General features: G+C 38.9%; 1 protein-coding gene across 1 annotated transcript; it reads left to right on the top strand.

Moving 5' to 3' along the window:
• On the top strand, nt 1-11,110 carry LOC118328442 (disco-interacting protein 2 homolog B-A-like; the record flags this gene model as incomplete). Its single annotated transcript, XM_035662187.1, is given in 16 exon segments — nt 1-109; nt 1,434-1,546; nt 2,421-2,501; nt 2,636-2,759; nt 2,883-3,004; nt 3,663-3,774; nt 4,456-4,565; nt 5,524-5,654; nt 5,769-5,937; nt 6,028-6,198; nt 6,305-6,366; nt 6,829-6,886; nt 7,339-7,413; nt 7,543-7,717; nt 7,863-7,986; nt 8,941-11,110. Coding segments are annotated over 16 exon segments (1,989 nt in total), but the record flags the coding sequence as incomplete, so codon positions are not given.
• Nucleotides 11,111-12,212: the final 1,102 nt, after the last annotated feature.

Genomic DNA, 12,212 nt, shown 5'->3' with positions numbered 1-12,212 from the left:
TCTGACACCAAGCAGTTCTTCTTAGACGGCAACCTGCACCCCTGCAACATCCTAATGTGTCCCCATACGTGTGTCACCAATCTGCCAAAGCCCCGCCAGAAGCAGCCTGGTAGGTGTAGCATATCTGTAAACCAGGCTTGTAAAATGTATATTGAGCCCTTTTATGATGGTTGGTAACAACTGATCGTATCCACAAAAATAGAAGGAGAGAAATTGCTGATTGTCCGGCATGCCAGAGTCAGCAGGGTATGAAGTGTTATGAAAAATAAGAGCATGGTTATGTGTGTTACATAATGCACACATAACAGTTTTCTGAATTTGGGAAAGTTATATTCTTGCCATGTTGGCCCCAGCTGTGGCAAAGTTCAGCATATTTCATAAAACAACCTACACATAACACACCAAAACAAACAAACAGAAATCAATCAAATCTGGACCTGCAGAAACACAAAATACCAAAGAAGCAAAATGAAACAACCTGTAGATAGCATACAACAGTACATAAAATTGAACGCATAAAAGCCTGAGAATAAAAACACTAAAAGTTAAAGGAAACTTATTTCCATAGTGGCAAATAGTTTCCATGGGGCACCACATGAGAAATTGATCAGGCTGCCATTGGCTGGATATAGATTTGATTAGTTACTACTGGGAGGAATTAAGTCTGCATGTAGCTGTCTATAAGCTAATAGCCAGCACAGTAATCACTTATACTGTTGGTCACCCTTTTGACTGTTTTTTTTTTTTTTTCACTGCTGTGTGTGAATTGTGGATAAATTTTTCTTTTGTTGGAAGGGTCCAAAACTTAAAGCTTTATGATAGGCCATGGAAACCTGAGACAGTAGAAGAACCATGTAAACAACATGGACGTTCAGCATCAAGTAACTAAAGTTACAGTTTAGTAAAAGATACAGTTCATTATCATCACCAGTGAACACAGCACTAACTCCTTTCAGAATAAAGGCCCAATAATTATTTATGATGTATTATTATATTAAATGTAGTTAGATATTATTTGCAGTATTAGTAAATATTTGCGGACCACATGGAACCTGTCAGTAGGCCAAATCCGGCCTGTGGTCTGTATTTCGCCCAGGTCGGCCCTAAACCATTAGAAAACAAAGACTGCTGTGCCCCTATTCAATATACAAACTGTAAATTTTACCAAAATACTAAACACATTCACCCATCGCTCCTCTTTCCATTTCCACAGTCTGTGTACTTGACCACATCTAACCCAGTGTGACAGTCACAGTATTTCCCAAAACAGTAATGCTGTGTAGAATTTGTATATGTTCAGTTAGGTAATAATTACAGCCAATTATAAATTCTGAAGTATTACAGTCTTCTTGGGTAAAACTTAACCTGTCAGAGGTGCTTCATCAATTATGTTGTAGTACAAGGATTTATTTTGTTATTTTTTTCTCATGTAGTCGGTGTCGGTCCTGCATCCGTGATGGTGGGCAACCTGGTGGCAGGGAAGAGGATTGCCCAGGCTGCAGGCAGGGACCTCGGCATGATCGAAGACCAGGATCTCGTCCGGAAGGTAGTGTGACAATAAATACTGTAATTCTCACTTTCAACAAGCCACTAACTCTGTATCTGATTACTTTTTAACCACATTCCCGTTTCCAAAAGAGCCACATGCATGTCCTTAAGAATCAGCAGCAAACCTGTGCACATGATCATAGCCAGTTCACATAGTGTGATATAATAGTTAATAGTTAGTATTTACTATAAGTAGTAAATATAGTAGTAGTATATATAATAGAAGTAGTTAGTAAATAGTAGGTTTGAAGACTTTGTGTGTGCATTATGTAACAACGGCCCAGGCTCTGCCACAGCTCAGTATTATAGATGTAAAAAAATCTTCTCTCTTTCTGCTCTCGTCTCTCTGTGGATGTAGCTCTGTATGTGGCCCACTGTGATGGTAAGAATTATGGCCCCCTTCTGGCATCTTCCCCACACCTTTATTTATTCTTGTCATTCTCTAATTGACATTGTACTGTGCTTTTATTTTGTGTGCTTGTGTTAAAATGTGATGCAAGCAAAAATGTGCATGTTTTTTCTTTTGTTTTTCATTTTTTATCTGTCACAAGATATGCACCTGTTCTGTTGTTATCCCTTGTTTTACTGCAGACGTACCTTTCACAATCTAAGTTATTGTTCAATAATTTAAGAGCTGGATTGGCTCAGAGTATGTGGTATAAATTGTTTGCACATTGGCACAAGATAATTTATGCTGTGACAGCTTTGTACTGATGTATGCAGTCTCTGAGCACCACTTTATTTTGTTTTATTTAGGTGTATTAAATTAAGTTCCTCCATCAGCACAAACGTCCTCAATGTATACAGATTATTAAATCACACCCTCAGATGTACAGTACATGCTTATAATTATTCTTTTGTTTTTATTTCAGCATCAGTATTTGGCAGAGGCTCTACACTGGAGGGCTCAGACCGACCCCGATCATGTCCTCTTCGTTCTACTTAATGCCAAGGTACCAAACCAATCTATTATATATACATTTACTGTAAAGCACAGGATTAATGTTAAGGGTTTGCTACATGAATTACACCATGTGTTTCTGGTGAATTTGTATCTCTTCCTCTGTGCATTACTCCTGTCCTTCAGGGTGTAGCAGTGAGCACAGCGACCTGTGTTCAGCTTCACAAGCGGGCGGAGAAGATAGCTGCAGCGCTCACTGAGAAAGGCAGCATCAACACGGGAGAGAACGTAGTGCTGCTCTATCCTCCTGGTGGGTCCTGCCTCTGGCTTCATGTCCCTTTCTACATATTACTTCTATTGAGATTAATTATTATGAGACGTGGATAGTGTCCTCTTTTTTTTACCCTACCTTTGTCCTCCATCTTTCTCTCAGGCATCGATTTGATAGCCGCCTTCTATGGCTGTCTCTACGCTGGATGTGTTCCTGTAAACGTCAGACCTCCGCACCCTCAGAACCTGGCAGCCACGCTGCCTACTGTCCGCATGATTATTGATGTAAGTGTGTGCTTTTTTGCGCATGCACGCATGTTTTTACATATTTTGCGTACATACATGTGTGTTAATTCATTTAATCCTAACATCGAAGTCTTATTTCAGACATAGTTGTGGCCTGTAGGTATATATTAATAACCTGGAGACATTGGCCATTGAGCTACCAAAACTGACCCTGCTACCTAAAACTTGTGGGATTTTATTTATTTATGACTCTACTAACTTGTTTTGTTATTGAGCAACATTTTTCTGCTAGCTTAGACCTCTTAAGTCTCAATAAAAAAACTGCAGTTCACCAATAATGGGACTAATGTCTTAAAATCACAATAAGGGCACCAAGTTTCTGTGAAATGTTTAGATCGCATAATTTCTAAAGGCAATCTTGCATACACTGTAGGTGTGTCCTGTTATAAGTTGTATTTTGTGCCACTAAGTACAAAATCCTGGTCATAAATAATAATTAAGGGGTTCCTATTTAAGATTAAAAAATATTTGTTCACATTTTGTTTTTATGCGAAAAAAATAAAAAAAATAAAAAACATGTAATTGGATTTTTTATCATTTTCAAAAATCCATTATCAGTTGGGCTATAGGAAGATAGCTCATGATATTGTAGATCCTTCTCCTGTTCAAATGAATCATGCCTGTGTTCTGTTACCAGGTCAGTAAAGCTGCATGTATCCTTACCACTCAAAGTCTCATGAGGACTCTGCGCTCCAAAGAGGCTGCTGCCTCTGTGAACATTAAAACGTGGCCAACAATCATTGACACAGGTAAGATACCAAAGGATAATACAAATGGTTAGAAAAACCTGTTTGTCTTCTTAATTTCTCTATTTTAGGTATTTGTAATAAGAGATGACTGTACTTTTGAATGAAGAATACATGCACTGTTTACAGTAGTTAACTTTCTCATGAGTCAAATTCAAGATAGGCTTATCAGTTGCGGGTAGTTGTCATCGTAGTCAGTGTAAAGTTAGTTGTGTATTAAGTGCACAGTTCTGTCAGAAACACTCGTGTCAGTTACTATGGACCTTTTGCTGTGACAGAGTTTGCAGCATTAAGACAAACAGGAAGAGGGACATTTATCTGCAGTGCTCCAGTTATTACCAAAATTGCTCAGTGGGTAGATAAGCTTGTGGGTAGATAAGTGCTTGGTGCACTTTGGTGCTTGCAGCTATACTGTCTAAATTGTGTTCCTATTATTAATATTATTAGTATTATATGTATTATTTTTTAGATCTGTGGGCAAATTCAAATGTGTCTACACTGAATTTGCATGACCAATAAATAATATCGGATTCTAGTAGCAGTATGTAAGATCAATAATCGGAGGTAAAAAAATACATCGTAATGGTAATTATTAATTTTGTCCTGTGATTATTGCTCAATATAATTTAATGTTTAATTTGTTCTCTGTAAAAAAAAAAAAAAATGCACTGTCCTTATTTGCAGATGACCTTCCTCGCCGCCGGCCTCCACAGATCTATAAGCCACCTACAGCAGAGATGATTGCTTATCTGGACTTCAGTGTGTCCACTACAGGCATGCTCACTGGGGTGAAGGTGAGACAGATAGCGTTCCCCTTCAAATATTGCTGTGTTTGCTCTTGATCACAATCCAAAATCAACATCAGTGTCCGATATTAACTTTTTGACCCACTGACCGGTAGATAAAAAAGTCCACTGGCCAGGCATATTTTTTACTGGCCAAAATAATAAATTGTTTTTTGCGTCACTTATATATTTGTTTCAGTGCATTTCATTGAGATAATAAGGTACTTCTCAAGCCTGAATAAAGTCTCAGAATTCTACTAAAATCTACTTAGGGTTCTTAATTATAACCGACTTAAGAAGCACAATGATCTGTGCATTTGTGGACCTATTTTTCTTTTTTTTTTCTTATATATAACTGGCTTAATAAACATGGTTGATTTGTCATGTCACATATTTTATTGCAGGTGCAACATTAGTAGAGACAGTCATGTTGTTTTTTTCAGTTCCACAGAATCATAGATGCACATATCCAGACCACATCTTAAAAAAAAACACTACAAAGCTGAAAAACCTCCGTGCAGCTGCATGGCCTGTAAGAACTGATTTAAGTGATTAAAGCTATTAGCCATTGAGCTCATACCTATTGACATTTGCCAGACCCCAATGAGTAAGAGTATCAGTAAAAGAATAAAGTCAATAGCTTCTTTATAAAGCTGTCAGTCTACACTGATATTCAAAACATACAGCAGTAATCCATCATAGAAGAGCTAGTCTCCATTTATATACATTTACCTGAATCCAAATATAATGCAATGCAGCCACAAGCCATGCACTTGAAAATATATTTTACTGTAGGATGTAAAATTACAAAGTAGAAGTAGGCAAAGACAGAAAGTCAGTAGACCAAACAACGACAAATTAGAAAACTTAATCACAAAAACATCAAACTTCACAGATTGATGATGTGCAGCAGAGTTAGTGTGATATTTTCTTTTGAGTTTCTAATGTGTCTTCTTGTTTGTTGCAGATCTCTCATGCTGCAGTCAGTGCACTTTGTCGCTCTATAAAGCTACAGTGTGAACTGTACTCCTCTCGCCAAATAGCCATCTGCCTGGATCCTTACTGTGGTCTGGGTTTTGTCTTGTGGTGCCTCGCAAGGTATAGTAAACCATCACCTGCAGTACATACATGCTACATACTATGGTTCTAGTCTCTATTGTGTTGTTCCTCATCCATTCATCCACTTTCTTACCTTTATATCTCGTCTTTTAGTGTTTACTCAGGTCACCAGTCCATCCTGATTCCTCCCTTTGAACTGGAGAGCTGCTTGTCCCTGTGGCTGAGCACGCTCAGTCAGTACCGTATCAGAGACACCTTCTGCTCCTACTCTGTGATGGAGCTCTGCACTAAAGGACTCGGCACTCAGACTGAGTTACTCAAGGTGAGGACTGCATGCATAGATGGAGAATCATGAGTGACAGGCATAGAATATTTCTCAAGGATTTGATCATTTTGTGTGCATGTGTTTTAGGCCCGTGGTGTGAACCTCTCGTGTGTGCGGAGCTGTGTGGTGATAGCAGAGGAGCGCCCTCGCCTCTCTCTCTCACACTCCTTCTCCAAACTGTTTAAGGACGTGGGGCTGTCGTCCAGAGCCGTCAGCACTGCTTTTGGATCCAGGGTTAACCTGGCCATTTGCCTGCAGGTACACCAACCAGCTTAACCTGGCTTCACATAGAATTACAATTAGACTCATACCTAGATGAGAACCAGTGGGACTTGTATGTATCTGTTTGTATTGTGTGTTACAGGGCACCACTGGTCCTGATCCCTGTACAGTTTATGTGGACATGAAGTCCCTGCGCCATGACAGGTAAGAACACATGGATCAAAGTCTTTAGTGTCCGAGCATGAGCTTTCTAAATTTAAGGAGGTAAATTGTATTATGTAATGATGTCTCCCGCTGTCAGTCTGCTTTTGCATTTTTTTTTTAAATATTTTTTTCTAAACAGCAATAAAAAGGCTTGAAACGGTCTCATATTTAACTAAAAGCTGCAGTTAATGTATAACTCTTCTAAATCACATAATTCAAAATCATGATGCAGTCAATAAAAGTGTTAAATGGAAACAACAGCCATTAGATCTTAGATCTATGGTGAAAACAACTCCCACATCAACCTCATAAACCCAGCAACAGTGTAAGTAGATATACACTGTTCAACATATTCATCCATTCAGATGGATACTTTTCATTTAGAAAAAAAGGTTTGCTGTTCTTTTCTTTATTATTAAATACATGATTGTATATTTCTGCTTATGTATGTGACTTTTGCAGAGTGAGGCTGGTGGAGAGAGGAGCACCTCAGAGTCTTCCTCTTATGGAGTCTGGCAAGGTGAGATGCTACACAAATGCACCCATGGTATAGACTGAGTTAATGACTTATTCAAGAGTCCCTTCAGACATGTATTAGGACAAAAACAAATAGTCTGCTTGAAACAATAATGTGTGTCTGATTTTTATGTTAAGATGTTTCCTAATCCACTGTAAAGTTTATTCTCAGTGTTTGTGCATTGATGGCTTCAAGTTTCTACATCAGACTGTAGAAGTTGCATACTGGACCAGGATTGACCCTCAAGGTCACAAATCATGCTTATAGGCCCCCACCCCTTAAAATCAGATTTTCAGTGAGAGAAACTTTCAGCAGATGAATGTGAAAACATCATTCTAGTGTCAAACTCTGCACATACATCATTCTGCACAGTGAAGCTCAAACATTCAACTATAGGAACAAGAAGAAAAAGTGGTGCATATTGACAGTGTGTGGCTCATTTTTCTAATACACAGATACTGCCAGGTGTTCGGGTGATTATTGTAAATCCAGAGACCAGAGGTCCACTGGGTGATTCTCATCTAGGAGAGGTGAGAGGAAGCCATAATCAGACACCTTTTGTCCTTTTGTGATGATACAGTATCTTGACAAAATTGTTGGTAAAGCCTTCTTCCTTCTGAAACCAGCTGTGACCCTGTGAGCGTGCTTCTCTCTCTTAGATCTGGGTGAACAGCCCTCACAGTGCCAGCGGCTACTACACCATTTATGGAGAGGAGAGTCTTCAGGCCAACCACTTTAACACCAAGCTCAGCTTTGGAGACCCACAGACCTTATGGGCCAGGACGGGATACTTGGGTTTTGTGAAGAGGACCGAGCTGCTGGATGCCAGTGGGGGTAAATAGACCCTGACAGAACTGAAGTCTTTAGTTTAGTCTTGATGAGTTCGTTATGAGATAGAGATACACTCCTAGCTGCTTTTTCTTCTACTCTGTCTGCATACTTTTCTGATGGATAACATTGCCTGTATTTCTATGCTCAGATCGGCATGATGCTCTGTTTGTGGTGGGCTCGCTGGATGAAACCTTGGAGCTAAGAGGGTTGCGCTACCACCCAATTGACATTGAAACCTCAGTGTCCCGGGCTCACCGCAGTATTGCTGAAAGGTGAGAATGCTCTTGATATACATACAGTACATATTATTAGTTCCATTGTGTTTAAGAATTTGCACTATCTTTAGTGCTTAAATATGCACAGGAGTGCTGCTGAAAAAGGATATTTAAAGAACACAAAGTCTGACTTTTACTAGGTGCTAAGGTTTAGTAGTTTTCTTGTTAGCCATCATTCAGCAATTCTGACATCACAACATAATCCCTGCTATGTTTTTATCCCATGAACCAGGACTCTTTAATTTGACTCTGTAATTAGGTAAATGACACCTGGGTGATACAATTAACAGTATAATAAGCTGGTGCCTGGTAGAGCATGTATCATGTATCAAGTGGTGTGGGTCCGAGTCTGGCCCATGTCCATTGCTCCATGTCATTCTCTCTCTCTCTCTGCTCTGTCGGCGAGCCCTCTCTCTTCTCTCCCTCCTCTCTTCTTCCATCTCTCCTCCTCTCTCTCTCTCTTCTCCTCTCTTCTCTCCTCCTCTCACTTCTCTTCCTCTATTGTAACGGAGACTCAAAAAGAGTGACCACATAAGCTGAAGTAAATAAAAGAAAAAAAAAAAAAACGTCTGGTTAGAGTAAAGTCACATTTTGCGAAATACGCTTATTGCCTTTCTTGCAGTTAGAAGAGAAGATCAATATCACTCTCATGACTGTACATTAATACAACACCACAGCCAGCAACTGGTTAACTTGATTTTAGCTCAAAGACTTGAATCAGGGGGAAACGGCTAAAATACCAGGACCTTGACAGCTCACTAACTAACATGTTATATCTAATTTGCGTAACCAGGACTTTTGTATTTTCTGTACAGATTAATGTGAGTTAAGTTCTAACTCTTTCTAGCAGGAAAGCGAATAAGCGTTTTTTCCAGAATGTCAATCTATTCCTTTATCATTGCTTTTGGATTAGGATTATGTTCTCAGTCACCCTGTTCTTGTTCCTCACAGTGCTGTGTTTACGTGGACCAACCTGCTGGTGGTGGTGTCAGAGCTGTGTGGTTCAGAGCAGGATGCGCTGGACCTGGTGCCTCTGATAACCAATGTAGTCCTGGAGGAGCACCACCTCATCGTGGGCGTGGTGGTCATTGTGGACCCAGGGGTTATACCCATCAACTCCAGGGGAGAGAAGCAACGCATGCACCTTCGTGACTCTTTCCTCGCTGACCAGCTGGATCCCATCTATGTCGCTTACAACATGTGAGGGGTTGAGGTGGTTTGGGCTTGTTAAGGAATTATCCACAGTCTGGATGCTTCTGCATCATCATCCCAGCATCCGACTTCGGCTTTAGCAGATGGTGAAAAGGAAAAGCATGACCCACACGCACTGCCACCCAGCCCTGTGTGACACCAGCATATCTTGGCCACTGCATGTCTGTGATTGGACCTGCCATGTTTGGAGTTGTTCACTGTGTTTTATAGATACAATTTTGCAAATGGGACGGAAGCAGCATGTACTGCATACGGCAAAGAGAAAGCGGCCCCTGTTGCACTTATTTTGGGGAACGGGTGAAATGACACATACAACAGGACCACTTTTAAAATTAATTGTATATTCATCTCTTCGTGAAAATCCATCTTATTCTGTACCTACCTACCACAAACCTCTTAAAACACTTCCCTTGTGTATCAACACAGTTTCCAAGAGCTACTAAACTTCGATCAACAACTTGAAATATTTTTACATTGCAGCTTTTCAAACAAACGCACACAAATGCATGCGCTGAGTCATTTCTCACTAACATGGATGAATAAAAGAGGGCAGAAGAAAGCAAACCATTAAACACGTAGCCAGTGTGTGTGCAAAATTTTAGAAAGCATATTTTGTCCCATGAAAATGAAGCCAAATAGATTTTCACAACTTTTCTGCCCTAATATATTTCCTGCCTTATAAAACTTCAGCCATACATTCCTATCCTAATTTTTAACAAATCTGTTATTAATAGCAGTTTATTCCCTTTTGGTTTTGACTAGTAGTGGGAAACCTGACAGATATCCAAAGGGATCAAAATAAAAGAGGAAAGAGGCCATATTCTGTACTGTACCTATAAAGGCCTGTTGTATTTTAGATACTGTACGTTACTGTATAGATATTTTTAACTGTATAAATGTATAAATGCTTGACTTGTCTCTCTCAGTTGGTAGTTTCTGAACAGTTAACCCAGCTTGGAGATGATAACTGTAGCAGAAAGAATATTGTAAATAAGATTTAACAGTTTTGACAGTACTTTTGAAGTGAAATATTAGTTGTATAATGGAGGGTAAAGATGAATAACTTTAAAGCATTGTTAGTCAGGATAGATATAACATTGCACTTTCTCAAAAAAAATGGTCTATTTTATTATAACAATGAGGCATTATAAGTAATGGTTCAGGAGCATACATTATTCTGCAGAGCTTTGAGAGTTTACCGGGAGGGCTATCACTGTTTATGCCAGGGACTTTTCCTGTCAGTCAGTTGGGGGGAAAAAGGAGAGGAGGCTAAAACCAATATGATGACTGTTTTCAGGCTACCAGGTTATTTTGTAAAAAGGTGAAAGATAGTCCACAACTGTTCATCTAATACCCATCGCCATTGTACTTTGTATTGCTAAACAGTCACACCCCTCTCTCAGTTTCATTGCATAATAGAGCAAGTGTTTGAGAGTCTGGCCCTTTCCTTTCCTCTCCACACTCAAAAAGTTCACTCGAAACTGTGTTTTGTCTTTGTGCAACTTTGTAAAGAATTACTTTGAATTCCAACAGGATTGTTGTTGGTACTGTAAGTCTGTAGTCAATAGAGGCAAGTCATCATGTATCTGGATTATTTTCTGTGTTCAGTCACTGGATTTATAAGCACTTGTGAATGCAGTTGCAAAGCTGAGCCACATCCTGAGAAACATCCTTGATTGGCAAGTGAAGTAATTGTATGAAAAAGAAAAGGATAAAAAAAATTGCATCAAGATGTTATTTGCAAAATGTATTTGGTTTTCAGCTATCTTGTGCTTTCCTTGTGCTCCTTGCCATAATTTATAGGTTATTTGTACTGGATGATACTGTATTTCAGTGATGAACCCTTAATGTCAACATGTAAATAGTGTTTTTTTTTTTTTTACTTTTGCAATTGTCCCATTATAACATTCACTCATGCCAAACACACAATTTAAGAAAGATACTTAAATCATTTCAAGGTAAACAGGAATATGATCCATTGAATTACTGCACTTTGCACTGGTGGTACTTACAGTGGGGTTCTACTGTGTGGTGTGGACTGACTGATCTAACTATCTCCACTTCATGTTACATTAAATGTGTTCATTTTAATATTTTTTAATTTAAAAAATATATAATGCTTGACATTTGTTTTTTTCTACCCCCAGTTCTAAGTCCACCTAGAAAGAAAAAAAAGAAGAGTAATAGTACTTCATCTAGCTTTAACACTGTGTCCTACGTTTGCAGCAGAATGTTTGCATGACTCAGCCAAGCACAAGAGGATAGCAGCTTGAGGCACATTTCATCTCGAGGCACAAGTGGAGAGATATATATGTATGAAAATGTATATTCAGGGAACTAAACTCATGACACAGGGATGGACCAGATGGTCCCTTGGTGCAATCTGTGAATAATACCCATTAAATGTAAACAAATCTCATTGTAATTAAGGCAGACCTTGCAAATCAGCAAAAAGAGGGGTTACTGACAACCGGTGTCTACCATCTACCTGCTTCGCTGGGAAGTCTACGAGGGCTTCTTTTGGTTTCCGCTCTAACACACTATGCAATCCCAATGACGGTGCAATTTAATTTCAATATACATAATGCTTATACATTTTTGTAATAACCGAGAACAGCGGACTGATGAAATTTAACCAGTAGTGTACTTAAGACTGTATTAATCTCTCTTGAGTTGTTCTATCAATATTTTGTGTATGCACTCTTGTTGTATATGAATTATTTGGTGAATTCTAAACCCGCTCCATGAGGGTGTGATCCACTGATGAATCTTTAGTGTTTTAACTCATATAGTTAAGAAATCAAGGTGGTACACCCCCTTCCCATTTTTCTCATTTGATTTCTATTTTGGTTTGTTGTACTTTGTTTTATACTTTATGTAAAAGTAATACAGAATAAACATTTAATCATTGCAGGTGTCCTGGTAGTCGTGAGTCTTAGTAATGATGTTGAACTAATAGCATAGACTCTTTATTTAAAGATTATTACATACTGTAACATGTATCCTTACAG

The sequence above is a fragment of the Morone saxatilis genome, unplaced genomic scaffold (assembly GCF_004916995.1).
Source record: "Morone saxatilis isolate NCDOM2014 unplaced genomic scaffold, NCSU_SB_2.0 Contig18, whole genome shotgun sequence".
NCBI classification, from domain to species: Eukaryota; Metazoa; Chordata; class Actinopteri; family Moronidae; genus Morone; species Morone saxatilis.
Note: the sequence above shows the minus strand (reverse complement) of the source record. Positions and strands in the feature narration are given on the sequence as shown.